This window comes from Oncorhynchus tshawytscha, unplaced genomic scaffold (assembly GCF_018296145.1).
Source record: "Oncorhynchus tshawytscha isolate Ot180627B unplaced genomic scaffold, Otsh_v2.0 Un_contig_18232_pilon_pilon, whole genome shotgun sequence".
In the NCBI taxonomy this organism is placed as follows: domain Eukaryota; kingdom Metazoa; phylum Chordata; class Actinopteri; order Salmoniformes; family Salmonidae; genus Oncorhynchus; species Oncorhynchus tshawytscha.
Genome location: NW_024608620.1, coordinates 4,056 through 20,165, shown reverse-complemented (window position 1 = coordinate 20,165; position 16,110 = coordinate 4,056). Strand labels below are relative to the sequence as shown.

The 16,110-nt window shown below is 45.2% G+C and overlaps 1 protein-coding gene across 1 annotated transcript in view; it reads right to left on the bottom strand.

Annotated features, from left to right (window-relative positions):
• Positions 1-15,787, bottom strand: part of LOC121843668 (dedicator of cytokinesis protein 1-like) — a 53,445-nt gene extending 37,658 nt beyond the window's left edge. Inside the window, exons 1-2 of the mRNA XM_042313433.1 lie at positions 15,633-15,787; positions 11,365-11,435 (exon numbers count right to left, since the gene is read on the bottom strand). Of these exons, the coding sequence (XP_042169367.1) occupies positions 11,365-11,435; positions 15,633-15,710 (149 nt within the window). The 5' untranslated portion in view covers positions 15,711-15,787. The remainder of the gene's footprint in view (positions 1-11,364; positions 11,436-15,632) is intronic.
• Positions 15,788-16,110: the final 323 nt, after the last annotated feature.

The following is a 16,110-nucleotide window of genomic DNA, read 5'->3' as shown; positions in this document are numbered from 1 at the left end:
AGGATGAATGAGTGACTATGATACTGTTTGTATAAATGTGTAATATGATGTTGGACTGTTTAATGAAGAAAAACACAATTCCCTTTTGATTTGAACTAAATCAGAGGACCGCCCCTGAGCCCAGTTAGGGTCAGGCCTCCTGGGACAGCCCCTGAGCCCAGTTAGGGTCAGACCTCCTGGGACAGCCCCTGAGCCCAGTTAGGGTCAGGCCTCCTGGGACAGCCCCTGAGCCCAGTTAGGGTCAGGCCTCCTGGGAGAGCCCAGTTAGGGTCAGGCCTCCTGGGACAGCCCAGTTAGGGTCAGGCCTCCTGGGACAGCCCAGCCCAGTTAGGGTCAGGCCTCCTGGGAGGGCCCAGTCAGGCCTCCTGGGACAGCCCCTGAGCCCAGTTAGGGCCTCAGGCCTCCTGGGACTCCTGGGACAGCCCCTGAGCCCAGTTAGGGTCAGGCCTCCTGGGACAGCCCCTGAGCCCAGTTAGGGTCAGGCCTCCTGGGACAGCCCCTGAGCCCAGTTAGGGTCAGGCCTCCTGGGACAGCCCCTGAGCCCAGTTAGGGTCAGGCCTCCTGGGACAGCCCCTGAGCCCAGTTAGGGTCAGGCCTCCTGGGACAGCCCCTGAGCCCAGTTAGGGTCAGGCCTCCTGGGACAGCCCCTGAGCCCAGTTAGGGTCAGGCCTCCTGGGACAGCCCCTGAGCCCAGTTAGGGTCAGGCCTCCTGGGACAGCCCAGTTAGGGTCAGGCCTCCTGGGACCCAGCCCCCTGAGCCCAGTTAGGGTCAGGCCTCCTGGGACAGCCCAGTTAGGGTCAGGCCTCCTGGGACAGCCCAGCCCAGTTAGGGTCAGGCCTCCTGGGACAGCCCCTGAGCCCAGTTAGGGTCAGGCCTCCTGGGACAGCCCAGTTAGGGTCAGGCCTCCTGGGACCCCTGAGCCCAGTTAGGGTCAGGCCTCCTGGGACCCCAGTTAGGGTCTGGGACAGCCCCTGAGCCCAGTTAGGGTCAGGCCTCCTGGGACAGCCCAGTTAGGGTCAGGCCTCCTGGGACAGCCCCTGAGCCCAGTTAGGGTCAGGCCTCCTGGGACAGCCCCTGAGCCCAGTTAGGGTCAGGCCTCCTGGGACAGCCCCTGAGCCCAGTTAGGGTCAGGCCTCCTGGGACAGCCCCTGAGCCCAGTTAGGGTCAGGCCTCCTGGGACAGCCCCTGAGGGTCAGGGGTCAGGCCTCCTGGGACAGCCCCTGAGCCCAGTTAGGGTCAGGCCTCCTGGGACAGCCCCTGAGCCCAGTTAGGGTCAGGCCTCCTGGGACAGCCCCTGAGCCCAGTTAGGGTCAGGCCTCCTGGGACAGCCCCTGAGCCCAGTTAGGGTCAGGCCTCCTGGGACAGCCCCTGAGCCCAGTTAGGGTCAGGCCTCCTGGGACAGCCCCTGAGCCCAGTTAGGGTCAGGCCTCCTGGGACAGCCCCTGAGCCCAGTTAGGGTCAGGCCTCCTGGGACAGCCCCTGAGCCCAGTTAGGGTCAGGCCTCCTGGGACAGCCCCTGAGCCCAGTTAGGGTCAGGCCTCCTGGGACAGCCCCTGAGCCCAGTTAGGGTCAGGCCTCCTGGGACAGCCCAGTTAGGGTCAGGCCTCCTGGGACAGCCCCTGAGCCCAGTTAGGGTCAGGCCTCCTGGGACAGCCCCTGAGCCCAGTTAGGGTCAGGCCTCCTGGGACAGCCCAGTGGGACAGCCCCTGAGCCCAGTTAGGGTCAGGCCTCCTGGGACAGCCCCTGAGCCCAGTTAGGGTCAGGCCTCCTGGGACAGCCCCTGAGCCCAGTTAGGGTCAGGCCTCCTGGGACAGCCCCTGAGCCCAGTTAGGGTCAGGCCTCCTGGGACAGCCCCTGAGCCCAGTTAGGGTCAGGCCTCCTGGGACAGCCCCTGAGCCCAGTTAGGGTCAGGCCTCCTGGGACAGCCCCTGAGCCCAGTTAGGGTCAGGCCTCCTGGGACAGCCCCTGAGCCCAGTTAGGGTCAGGCCTCCTGGGACAGCCCCTGAGCCCAGTTAGGGTCAGGCCTCCTGGGACAGCCCCTGAGCCCAGTTAGGGTCAGGCCTCCTGGGACAGCCCCTGAGCCCAGTTAGGGTCAGGCCTCCTGGGACAGCCCCTGAGCCCAGTTAGGGTCAGGCCTCCTGGGACAGCCCCTGAGCCCAGTTAGGGTCAGGCCTCCTGGGACAGCCCCTGAGCCCAGTTAGGGTCAGGCCTCCTGGGACAGCCCCTGAGCCCAGTTCAGGGGGACAGGCCTCCTGGGACAGCCCCTGGGACAGCCCAGTTAGGGTCAGGCCTCCTGGGACAGCCCCTGAGCCCAGTTAGGGTCAGGCCTCCTGGGACAGCCTGGGGGTCAGCCTCCTGGGACAGCCCCTGAGCCCAGTTAGGGTCAGGCCTCCTGGGACAGCCCCTGAGCCCAGTTAGGGTCAGGCCTCCTGGGACAGCCCCTGAGCCCAGTTAGGGTCAGGCCTCCTGGGACAGCCCCTGAGCCCAGTTAGGGTCAGGCCTCCTGGGACAGCCCCTGAGCCCAGTTAGGGTCAGGCCTCCTGGGACAGCCCCTGAGCCCAGTTAGGGTCAGGCCTCCTGGGACAGCCCCTGAGCCCAGTTAGGGTCAGGCCTCCTGGGACAGCCCCCAGTTAGGGTCAGGCCTCCTGGGACAGCCCAGCCCAGTTAGGGTCAGGCCTCCTGGGACAGCCCCTGAGCCCAGTTAGGGTCAGGCCTCCTGGGACAGCCCCTGAGCCCAGTTAGGGTCAGGCCTCCTGGGACAGCCCCTGAGCCCAGTTAGGGTCAGGCCTCCTGGGACAGCCCCTGAGCCCAGTTAGGGTCAGCCCCTGGGACAGCCCCTGGGGGTCAGGCCCCTGGGAGCCCAGTTAGGGTCAGGCCTCCTGGGACAGCCCCTGAGCCCAGTTAGGGTCAGGCCTCCTGGGACAGCCCCTGAGCCCAGTTAGGGTCAGGCCTCCTGGGACAGCCCCTGAGCCCAGTTAGGGTCAGGCCTCCTGGGACAGCCCCTGAGCCCAGTTAGGGTCAGGCCTCCTGGGACAGCCCCTGAGCCCAGTTAGGGTCAGGCCTCCTGGGACAGCCCCTGAGCCCAGTTAGGGTCAGGCCTCCTGGGACAGCCCCTGAGCCCAGTTAGGGTCAGGCCTCCTGGGACAGCCCCTGAGCCCAGTTAGGGTCAGGCCTCCTGGGACAGCCCCTGAGCCCAGTTAGGGTCAGGCCTCCTGGGACAGCCCCTGAGCCCAGTTAGGGTCAGGCCTCCTGGGACAGCCCCTGGGACAGCCCCTGAGCCCAGTTAGGGTCAGGCCTCCTGGGACAGCCCCCTGAGCCCAGTTAGGGTCAGGCCTCCTGGGACAGCCCCTGAGCCCAGTTAGGGTCAGGCCTCCTGGGACAGCCCAGTTAGGGTCAGGCCTCCTGGGACAGCCCAGTTAGGGTCAGGCCTCCTGGGACAGCCCAGTTAGGGTCAGGCCTCCTGGGACAGCCCAGTTAGGGTCAGGCCTCCTGGGACAGCCCAGTTAGGGTCAGGCCTCCTGGGACAGCCCCTGGGAGCCCAGTTAGGGTCAGGCCTCCTGGGACAGCCCAGTTAGGGTCAGGCCTCCTGGGACAGCCCAGTTAGGACAGGCCTCCTGGGACAGCCCAGTTAGGGTCAGGCCTCCTGGGACAGCCCAGTTAGCAGGCCTCCTGGGAGCCCAGTTAGGGTCAGGCCTCCTGGGACAGCCCAGTTAGGGTCAGGCCTCCTGGGACAGCCCAGTTAGGGTCAGGCCTCCTGGGACAGCCCCTGAGCCCAGTTAGGGTCAGGCCTCCTGGGACAGCCCAGCCCAGTTAGGGTCAGGCCTCCTGGGACAGCCCAGTTAGGGTCAGGCCTCCTGGGACAGCCCAGTTAGGGTCAGGCCTCCTGGGACAGCCCAGTTAGGGTCAGGCCTCCTGGGACAGCCCAGTTAGGGTCAGGCCTCCTGGGACAGCCCAGTTAGCCCAGTCAGGCCTCCTGGGACAGCCCCTGAGCCCAGTCAGGCCTCCTGGGACAGCCCAGTTAGGGTCAGGCCTCCTGGGACAGCCCAGTTAGGGTCACAGCCTCCTGGGACAGCCCCTGAGCCCAGTTAGGGTCAGGCCTCCTGGGACAGCCCCTGAGCCCAGTTAGGGTCAGGCCTCCTGGGACAGCCCCTGAGCCCTCCTGGGACAGCCCAGTTAGGGTCAGGCCTCCTGGGACAGCCCCTGAGCCCAGTTAGGGTCAGGCCTCCTGGGACAGCCCCTGAGCCCAGTTAGGGTCAGGCCTCCTGGGACAGCCCCTGAGCCCAGTTAGGGTCAGGCCTCCTGGGACAGCCCCTGAGCCCAGTTAGGGTCAGGCCTCCTGGGACAGCCCCTGAGCCCAGTTAGGGTCAGGCCTCCTGGGACAGCCCCTGAGCCCTTTGTTAGGGTCAGGCCTCCTGGGACAGCCCCTGAGCCCAGTTAGGTCTGGTCAGGCCTCCTGGGACAGCCCCCCTTCCCTAATGAGCCCAGTTAGGTCTGGTCAGGCCTCCTGGGACAGCCACCATATTCCAGTATAGGCAGTACAGGCACCATATTCCTGGGACCATATTCAGCCCCACCATATTCCCAGTTAGGGTCAGGCCTCCTGGGACAGCCCCTATTCCTGTAGTGCAGTGATTTGCTCAGGACCCAATCCTGGTGACATGCAGAACTGTGGCTGGGCCCAAAACACATAACGCCCAGTCAACGTAGGCTAGAATTTGTTCTGCGTGAGCAGTTGAACAGCTAGCTTCTTGAATGGAACAGGACCTAGTGAATAAGGGTCAACATCTCAGGTAGACAGCCCCTAAATCCATGGATGTATTACAAAAACAGACCCTTATGTTCAATATTACATCAGCTAGTCTGTAAAACTGGGAGTGTCCTGGTGAATCCATTAATCTAGTGCCTCCTAGTGAGCCCATTAATCTAGTGTCCTGGTGATCTATTAATCTAGTGATCTATTAGTGTCCTAGTGATCTATTAATCTAGTGTCCTGGTGATCTATTAATCTAGTGTCCTGGTGATCTATTAATCTACAACCCCTGAATCATTAATCTAGGCCTCCTGGTGATCTATTAATCTAGCCCTAGTGTCCTGGTGAATCATTAATCTATTAACCTAGTGATCTATTAGTGCCTCCTAGTGAATCCCCTAATCTATTAATCTAGTGTCCTGGTGAATCCCCTAATCTATTAACCTAGTGATCTATTAGTGTCCTAGTTAATCAGGCTATTAATCTATGTCCTGGTGACATTAATCTAGTGTCCTGGTGAATCATTAATCTATTAACCTAGTGATCTAATCAGTGTCCTGGTGAATCATTAATCTATTAACAGCTAGTGTCCTGGTGAATCATTAATCTATTAACCCAGTGATCTATTAGTGTCCTAGTGAATCATTAATCTATTGTCCTGGTGATCTATTAATCTATTAACCTGGTGATCTATTGTCCTAGTGATCTATTAATCAGTGTCCTGGTGATCTATTAATCTAGTGATCCCTAGTGATCTATTAATCTAGTGTCCTAGTGAATCCCCTTAATCTAGTGTCCTGGTGATCTATTAATCTAGCCCTAGTGATCTATTAGTGTCCTAGTGATCTATTAATCTAGTGTCCTAGTGAATCATTAATCTAGTGTCCTGGTGATCTATTAATCTATTAACCTAGTGATCTATTAGTGTCCTAGTGATCTATTAATCTAGTGTCCTAGTGATCTATTAGTGTCCTAGTGAATCATTAATCTAGTGTCCTGGTGATCTATTAATCTATTAACCTAGTGATCTATTAGTGTCCTAGTGATCTATTAATCTAGTGTCCTAGTGATCTATTAGTGTCCTAGTGATCTATTAGTGTCCTGGTGATCTATTAATCTAGTGTCCTGGTGATCTATTAATCTAGTGTCCTAGTGATCTATTAGTGTCCTAGTGATCTATTAATCTAGTTGTCCTGGTGATCTATTAATCTAGTGATCTAGTAATCTAGTGTCCTAGTGATCTATTAATCTAGTGTCCTAGTGATCTATTAATCTAGTGTCCTGGTGATCTATTAATCTATTAACCTAGTGATCTATTAGTGTCCTAGTGATCTATTAATCTAGTGTCCTAGTGATCTATTAATCTATTAACCTAGTGATCTATTAGTGTCCTAGTGATCTATTAATCTAGTGTCCTAGTGATCTATTAATCTAGTGATCTATTAATCTAGTGATCTATTAATCTATTAACCTAGTGATCTATTAGTGTCCTAGTGATCTATTAATCTAGTGTCCTAGTGATCTATTAGTGTCCTAGTGAATCATTAATCTAGTGTCCTGGTGATCTATTAATCTATTAACCTAGTGATCTATTAGTGTCCTAGTGATCTATTAATCTAGTGTCCTGGACCTGATCTATTAATCTATTAATTAGTGATCTATTATGTCCTAGTGATCTATTAATCTAGTGTCCTTAGTGATCTATTCATCTAGTGTCCATGATCTATTAATCTATTAACCTAGTGATCTATTAGTGTCCTAGTGATCTATTAATCTAGTGTCCTAGTGATCTATTAATCTAGTGTCCTAGTGATCTATTAATCTAGTGTCCTAGTGATCTATTGATCTATTAATCTAGTGATCTATTAATCTATTAATCTATTAATCTAGTGATCTATTAATCTATTAATCTAGTGATCTAGTGATCTAGTAATCTAGTAATCTAGTAATCTACTGATCTATTGATCTATTGATCTATTGATCTATTGATCTATTGATCCATTAATCTAGTGCGCCATTAATCTAGTGAACCATTAATCTAGTGATCTATTCATCTAGTGATCTATTCATCTAGTGATCTATTCATCTAGTGATCTATTCATTTAGTGATCTATTCATTTAGTGATCCATTAATCTAGTGATCCATTCATCTAGTGATCTATTCATCTAGTGATCCATTAATCTAGTGATCTATTAATCTAGTGTCCTAGTGATTTATTAATCTAGTAATCTATTAATCTATTGACCTAGTGATCTATTAGTCTAGTGATCTATTAATCTAGTGATCTATTAATCTAGTGATCTATTAATCTAGTGATCCATTTTTCTAGTGATCCATTAATCTAGTGATCCATTAATCTAGTGTCCTATTCATCTAGTGATCTATTGATCTAGTGTCCTAGTGATCTATTAATCTAGTGTCCTATTAATCTATTAATCTATTGTCCTATTAATCTATTAATCTATTAATCTAGGGTCCTATTAATCTAGTAATCCTATTAATCTAGTGATCTATTAATCTAGTGATCTATTGATCTAGTGTCCTAGTGATCTATTAATCTAGTGTCTAGTGATCTATTAATCTAGTGATCTATTAATCTAGTGTCCTATTAATCTAGTGTCCTATTAATCTAGTAATCCTATTAATCTAGGGACCTATTAATCTAGTGATCTATTAATCTAGTGTCCTAGTGATCTATTAATCTAGTGTCCTAGTGATATATTAATCTAGTGTCCTATTAATCTGGTGTCCTATTAATCTAGTGTCCTATTAATCTAGTGTCCTATTAATCTAGTGTCCTATTAATCTAGGGTCCTATTAATCTAGGGTCCTATTAATCTAGTGATCTATTGATATAGTGTCCTAGTGATCTATTAATCTAGTGTCCAGTGATCTATTAATCTAGTGTCCTATTAATCTGGGGTCCTATTAATCTAGGGTCCTATTAATCTAGTAATCTATTGATATAGTGTCCTAGTGATCTAGTGATCTATTAATCTATTAATCTAGTGATCTATTAATCTAGTGTCCTATTAATCTAGTGTCCTATCTATTAATCTAGTGTCCTATTAATCTAGTGTCCTATTAATCTATTAATCTATTAACCTAGTGTCCTATTAATCTAGTGATCCTATTAATCCAGTGATCCAGTGATCTATTGATCTAGTGATATAGTGATATATTGATCTAGTGATCTATTAATCTATTAACCTAGTGATCTATTAGTGTCCTAGTGATCTATTAATCTAGTGTCCTAGTGATCTATTAATCTATTAACCTAGTGATCTATTGTCCTAGTGATCTATTAATCTATTAACCTAGTGATCTATTGTCCTAGTGATCTATTAATCTATTGTCCTAGTGATCTATTAATCTAGTGTCCTAGTGATCTATTAATCTAGTGTCCTAGTGATCTATTAATCTAGTGATCTAGTGATCTATTGATCTATTGATCTATTAATCTAGTGATCTATTAATCTATTAATCTATTAATCTATTAATCTAGTGATTAATCTATTAATCTATTGATCTAGTAATCTAGTAATCTAGTAATCTATTGATCTATTGATCTATTGATCTAGTGATCCATTAATCTAGTGATCCATTAATCTAGTGATCCATTAATCTAGTGATCTATTCATCTAGTGATCTATTCATCTAGTGATCTATTCATCTAGTGATCTATTAATCTAGTGATCTATTCATCTAGTGATCTATTCATCTAGTGATCTATTCATCTAGTGATCTATTAATCTAGTGTCCTAGTGATCTATTGATCTATTGATCTATTAATCTAGTGATCTATTAATCTATTAATCTATTAATCTAGTGATCTATTAATCTATTAATCTATTGATCTATTGATCTATTGATCTAGTAATCTAGTAATCTAGTAATCTAGTAATCTAGTGATCTATTGATCTATTGATCTATTGATCTAGTGCGCCATTAATCTAGTGCGCCATTAATCTAGTGATCCATTAATCTAGTGATCCATTAATCTAGTGATCCATTAATCTAGTGATCCATTAATCTAGTGATCTATTCATTTAGTGATCTATTAATCTAGTGTCCAGTGATCTATTAATCTAGTGATCCTATTTTTCTAGTGTCCTATTAATCTAGTGTCCTATTAATCTAGTGATCTATTGATCTAGTGATCTATTGATCTATTAACCTAGTGATCTATTAGTGTCCTAGTGTCCTATTAATCTAGTGTCCTATTAATCTAGTGTCCTATTAATCTAGGGTCCTATTAATCTAGGGTCCTATTAATCTAGGGTCCTATTAATCTAGGGTCCTATTAATCTAGTGATCTAGTGATATAGTGTCCAGTGATCTATTAATCTAGTGTCTAGGGTCCTATTAATCTAGGGTCCTATTAATCTAGGGTCCTATTAATCTAGGGTCCTATTAATCTAGGGACCTATTAATCTAGTGATCTATTGATATAGTGTCCTAGTGATCTATTAATCTAGTGTCCAGTGATCTATTAATCTAGTGTCCTATTAATCTAGTGTCCTATTAATCTAGTGTCCTATTAATCTAGGGTCCTATTAATCTAGGGTCCTATTAATCTAGTGTCCTATTAATCTAGTGATCTATTGATAAGTGTCCTAGTGATCTATTAATCTAGTGTCCAGTGATCTATTAATCTAGTGTCCTATTAATCTGGGGTCCTATTAATCTAGGGTCCTATTAATCTAGTAATCTATTGATATAGTGTCCTAGTGATATATTAATCTATTAATCTAGTGTCCTATTAATCTAGTGTCCTATTAATCTAGTGTCCTATTAATCTAGTGTCCTATTAATCTAGGTCCTATTAATCTAGTGTCCTATTAATCTAGTGTCCTATTAATCTAGGGTCCTAGTAATCCAGTGATCCAGTGATATATTGATCTAGTGATCTATTGATCTATTGATTTGCTAAAACCTAGATGTGCACCTTTATAAAAGCTTTTCTAATTAAAATGTTATTTTGTCAAATGAAATCAATACGATACGATGATATAACATTCATGGCAGGTCAGATTAACCGCTGAGCTGTTGGTGAAGCAGCAGTTCCACGTTCCCACGGCAACCGAGACTATATATAACCAACCCACATGGTACAGCTGGTGAATGTTAAGTGGTGTGTGTGTGTGTGTGTGTGAAGCAGAGCCTAAAGGTAAGTAGCTCGAGGATAACGAGGTGTGACCACTCACACTGCACAAGTCACAATATCAAATCAGTTATTTAATCCAAACCAACTGTTAAAGGTAATCACCCCCAAAAAAATATATATATAAAAAAAATAAAGGGGAGACGATCTCTAAAACACGGAATGTGATTTCAAAGAGACGATTACTGACGAGACAAACCCACTGAGCAAGGCTCTTTAGTCTCTCTCTTCCATGTCAGAGCGCTTTACCTTAATTAGTCAAATCATTTACACGTGTCTTCATTTCTTAGATTGACTTTGTAACTCACAGCTTTTTCAGATTCACTCCTGCACCTCTTCTTTAGCTTCTGGCATCCTTACATGTACAGATAATGACACTACAGTATTCAGGAGTCAGAGATAATGATACTACAGTATTCAGGAGTCAGAGATAATGATACTACAGTATTCAGGAGTCACAGATAATGACACTACAGTACAGTCGAACAGGAGTCACAGATAATGACACTACAGTACAGTTGATCAGGAGTCACAGATAAGTATGACAGATAATGACACTACAGTATTCAGGAGTCAGATGACTACAGTATCAGGAGTCACAGATAATGACAAAACAGTGACAGATACAGTATTCAGGAGTCACAGATAATGACACTACAGTACAGATCATTACAGTAACAGGAGTCACAGATAATGACAAAACAGTATTCAGGAGTCACAGATAATGACATTACATTATTGGTCTAAAAGGAGTCACAGATAATGACACTACAGTATTCAGGAGTCACAGATAATGACATTACAGTATAGTCAAACAGGAGTCACAGACAATGACACTACAGTATTCAGGAGTCACAGACAATGACACTACAGTATTCAGGAGTCACAGATAATGACACTACAGTATTCAGGAGTCACAGACAATGACACTACAATATTCAGGAGTCACAGATAATGACACTACAGTATTCAGGAGTCACAGATAATGATACTACATTCAGGAGTCACAGATAATGATACTACAGTATTCAGGAGTCACAGATAATGATATTACAGTACTGGTCTAACAGGAGTCCCAGGCAGTGGAGGGAATAAGAGGTAAATCTCATCTCTGTTATGGCCTTGTAGACGTGTGTTATCTACAGTGTGAAAGCATGAGTGTATAGTGTACATAACCAGATGTGCTAAAACATAGATAATGTATAGTATAGTGTATAGTGTACATAACCAGATGTGCTAAAACATAGATAATGTATAGTAGTGTATAGTGTACATAACCAGATGTGCTAAAACATAGATAATGTATAACAGTGTATAGTGTACATAACCAGATATAGATAATGACATTACAGTAGTCACATATAATGTATAGTATAGTGTATAGTGTATATAACCATATGTGCTAAAACATTCACCACGAGACAGCAGTTTCCCTGATGAAAACCTACCTGAGCTCCTTGGGATCGAAGACCAGTTTGACGTCGTTCACGATGGTGGGGACGTATCTCAATGCTGCACCCTGGACAAAACAAAACGATTAGGATTATCCCTGATCTTAAAGGTTTGAATATTAGATGACCAACTGGGTAACAGCCCTGACCCTCACTAGAATGTTGAAAATGTTAACTAGAATATCACAATATTTTGTATGACAGGATGTGTCATTATGCTTGTCAAGAGCCATCAGTCGTTATGCTTGTCTAGACACATCAGTCGTTATGCTTGTCTAGACACATCAGTCGTTATGCTTGTCTAGACACATCAGTCGTTATGCTTGTCTAGACACATCAGTCGTTATGCTTGTCTAGACACATCAGTCATATGCTTGTCTAGAGTCATTATGCTTGTCTAGAGTCGTTATGCTTGTCTAGAGTCATCAGTCGTTATGCTTGTCTAGAGTCATCAGTAATTAGGAGGGAGGGAGGGAGGGAGGGAGGGAGGGAGGGAGGGAGGGAGGGAGGGAGGGAGGGAGGGAGGGAGGGAGGGAGGGAGGGAGGGAGGGAGGGAGGGAGGGAGGGGAGGGAGGGAGGGAGGGAGGGAGGGAGGGAGGGAGGGAGGGATATCAGAAAATACCTTGAGGAGGAGCTAAAGAGGAAGAACGCAGAGAAGCCCCGGGACACAGAACAGGTCAGAGAGCACAAGAGAGAGCGAGAGAGATACGTCGGGACACAGAACAGGTCAGAGAGAGAACACAGACATAGATAACAGTTGCAGAAGAAATACATATGAACACAGAGGGGAGGGAGGCACATGGAGAGATCTATTCAGATAGACAATTAATAAAGAGGGGAACAACACACAGACAACAATAGGACAAAAGTACCTTTTGTACTTTAACTATTTACACATTGTTATAACACTACATATGACATTTCACTTGCTTTGGCAATGTAAACATACAGTACCAGTCAAAAGTCTGGACACATATACTTATTCCAGGTTGTTTTTTTAAAAACTATTTTCTACATTGTGGAATAATAAGTGAAAACTATGAAATAACACATATGGAATCATGTAGTAAACAAAAAAGTGTTAATTATACAAATCAAAATATAGTGTATATTTCAAATAGCCACCCTTTGCCTTGATGACAGCTTTGCACACTCTTGGCATTCTCTCAACCAGCTTCATGAGGTAGTCACCTGGAATGCATTTCCATTAACAGGTGTGCCTTGTTAAAAGTTATTTTGTGGAATTTCTTTCCTTTCTTAATGCGTTTGAGCCAATCAGTTGTGTTGTGTTGTGACAAGGCATGGGTGGTACACAGAAGATAGCCCTATTTGGTAAAAGAACAGCTCAAATAAGCAAAGACAAACGACAGTCCATTACTTTAAGACATGAAGGCCAGTCAATTTTGGGAAATTTTCAAGAACTTTGAACGTTTCTTCAAATGACAAAAACCATCAAGCGCTGTGATTAAACTGGCTCTCATGAAGACCGCCACAGGAAAGGAAGACCCAGAATTACCTCTGCTGCAGAGGACAAGTTCATTAGAGTTAACTGCACCTCAGATTGCAGCCCAAATAAATGCTTCAGAGTTAAAGTAACAGACACATCTCAACATCAACTGTTCAGAGACTGCTTGGATATGAACTACTACTTTGAAGCATCTAAATTCTAAAATATTTAAGTTTAACACCGTTTTTAGTTACTACATGATTCCATGTGTGCTATTTCATAGTTTTGATGTCTTCACTATTATTCTACAAAAATATAGAAAAAACATTGAAGGTTGTACAATGAAGGTTTGAAGGTTGTGCAATGTAACAGGAATATATACTTAAGGATGCCACCCGTTAGATAAAATACGTAATGGTTCCGTATCTCACTGAAAGAAGAGATGTTTTGTTTTCAAAAATGATAGTTTCTGGAAATTGACCATATTAATGACCCAAGGCTCATATTTCTGTGTCATTATGTTATAATTAAGTCTGTGATTTGATAGAGCAGTCTGACTGTGGCAGCAGCAGCAGCTCGTAAGCATTCATTCAAACTTTACTGCGTTTGCCAACAGCTCTTAGCCATGCTTGATGCACAGAGCTGTTATGACTTCAACCCTATCAACTCCTAAGATTAGGCTGGCAATACTAAAGTGCCTATTAGAACATCCAATAGTGAAAGGTATATGAAATACAAATGGTATAGAGAGAAATAGTCCTATAATTCCCATAATAACTACAACCTAAAACTTTTTACCTGGGAATATTGAAGACTCATGTTGAAAGGAACCAACAACTGTACATACAGTGCCTTTGCGAAAGTATTCGGCCCCCTTGAACTTTGCGACCTTTTGCCACATTTCAGGCTTTAAACATAAAGATATAAAACTGTATTTTTTGTGAAGAATAAACAACAAGTGGGACACAATCATGAAGTGGAACGACATTTATTAGATATTTCAAACTTTTTTAACAAATCAAAAACTGAAAAATTGGGCGTGCAAAATTATTCAGCCCCTTTACTTTCAGTGCAGCAAACTCTCTCCAGAAGTTCAGTGAGGATCTCTGAATGATCCAATGTTGACCTAAATGACTAATGATGATAAATACAATCCACCTGTGTGTAATCAAGTCTCCGTATAAATGCACCTGCACTGTGATAGTCTCAGAGGTCCGTTAAAAGCGCAGAGAGCATCATGAAGAACAAGGAACACACCAGGCAGGTCCGAGATACTGTTGTGAAGAAGTTTAAAGCTGGATTTGGATACAAAAAGATTTCCCAAGCTTTAAACATCCCAAGGAGCACTGTGCAAGCGATAATATTGAAATGGAAGGAGTATCAGACCACTGCAAATCTACCAAGACCTGGCCGTCCCTCTAAACTTTCAGCTCATACAAGGAGAAGACTGATCAGAGATGCAGCCAAGAGGCCCATGATCACTCTGGATGAACTGCAGAGATCTACAGCTGAGGTGGGAGACTCTGTCCATAGGACAACAATCAGTCGTATATTGCACAAATCTGGCCTTTATGGAAGAGTGGCAAGAAGAAAGCCATTTCTTAAAGATATCCATAAAAAGTGTAGTTTAAAGTTTGCCACAAGCCACCTGGGAGACACACCAAACATGTGGAAGAAGGTGCTCTGGTCAGATGAAACCAAAATTGAACTTTTTGGCAACAATGCAAAACGTTATGTTTGGTGTAAAAGCAACACAGCTCATCACCCTGAACACACCATCCCCACTGTCAAACATGGTGGTGGCAGCATCATGGTTTGGGCCTGCTTTTCTTCAGCAGGGACAGGGAAGATGGTTAAAATTGATGGGAAGATGGATGGAGCCAAATACAGGACCATTCTGGAAGAAAACCTGATGGAATCTGCAAAAGACCTGAGACTGGGACGGAGATTTGTTTTCCAACAAGACAATGATCCAAAACATAAAGCAAAATCTACAATGGAATTGTTCAAAAATAAACATATCCAGGTGTTAGAATGGCCAAGTCAAAGTCCAGACCTGAATCCAATCGAGAATCTGTGGAAAGAACTGAAAACTGCTGTTCACAAATGCTCTCCATCCAACCTCACTGAGCTCGAGTTGTTTTGCAAGGAGGAATGGGAAAAAATGTCAGTCTCTCGATGTGCAAAACTGATAGAGACATACCCCAAGCGACTTACAGCTGTAATCGCAGCAAAAGGTGGCGCTACAAAGTATTAACTTAAGGGGGCTGAATAATTTTGCACGCCCAATTTTTCAGTTTTTGATTTGTTAAAAAAGTTTGAAATGTGGCAAAAGGTTGCAAAGTTCAAGGGGGCCGAATACTTTCGCAAGGCACTGTATGTTCTCATGTTCTGAGCAAGGAACTGAAACGTTAGCTTTCTTACATGGCACATATTGCACTTTTACTTTCTTCTCCAAAACATTGTTTTTGCATTATTTAAACCAAATTGAACATGTTTCATTATTTATTTGAGACTAAATAGATTTTATTTATGTATTATATTAAGTTAAAATAAAAGTGTTCATTGAGTATTGTTGTAATTGTCATTATTACAAATATATAGATTTAAAAAATAAATAAAAAATATAAGGCCAATTAATCGGTATTGGCTTTTTTTTGGTCCTCCAATAATCTATCGGTGTTGAAAAATCATAATTGGTCGACCTCTACTATAGACACATAGTGGACATGAGATGGGAACTAGAGACTGATATACACATGGAAACACAAAAGGCATCACTCTGAAGCAGAGCCAGAATATATGATTGATGTCCTACCTTCACCATGCCTGTGTTCTCAGAGTTGATGTTCATCATGTCATTGAAGGAAGTGAAGAGATTCCTCAAGGACTCCATGAAGTCTGCTTCTCCTTTGTTCTCATACAGTCTGGGGAGAGAGGAGAGACGGATGGACGGACGGAGGGAGTTAGGAGGGAGAAGAGGAGAGATGGATGGATGGAGAGGAGAGATGGATGGATGGAGGGAGGGAGAAGAGGAGAGATGGATGGAGGGAGGGAGAAGAGGAGAGATGGATGGAGGGAGGGGAGAGGAGAGACAGATGGACGAACGTAGGAGGGAGAGGAGAGATGGATGAGAGATGGATGGATGGAGATAGGAGGGAGAAGAGGAGAGAGAGGAGAGATGGATGGACGGGAGGAGGGAGGTAGGAGGGAGAAGAGGAGAGATGGATGGAGGGAGAAGAGGAGAGAGAGGAGAGACGGATGGACGGATGGATGGAGTTAGGAGGGAGAAGAGG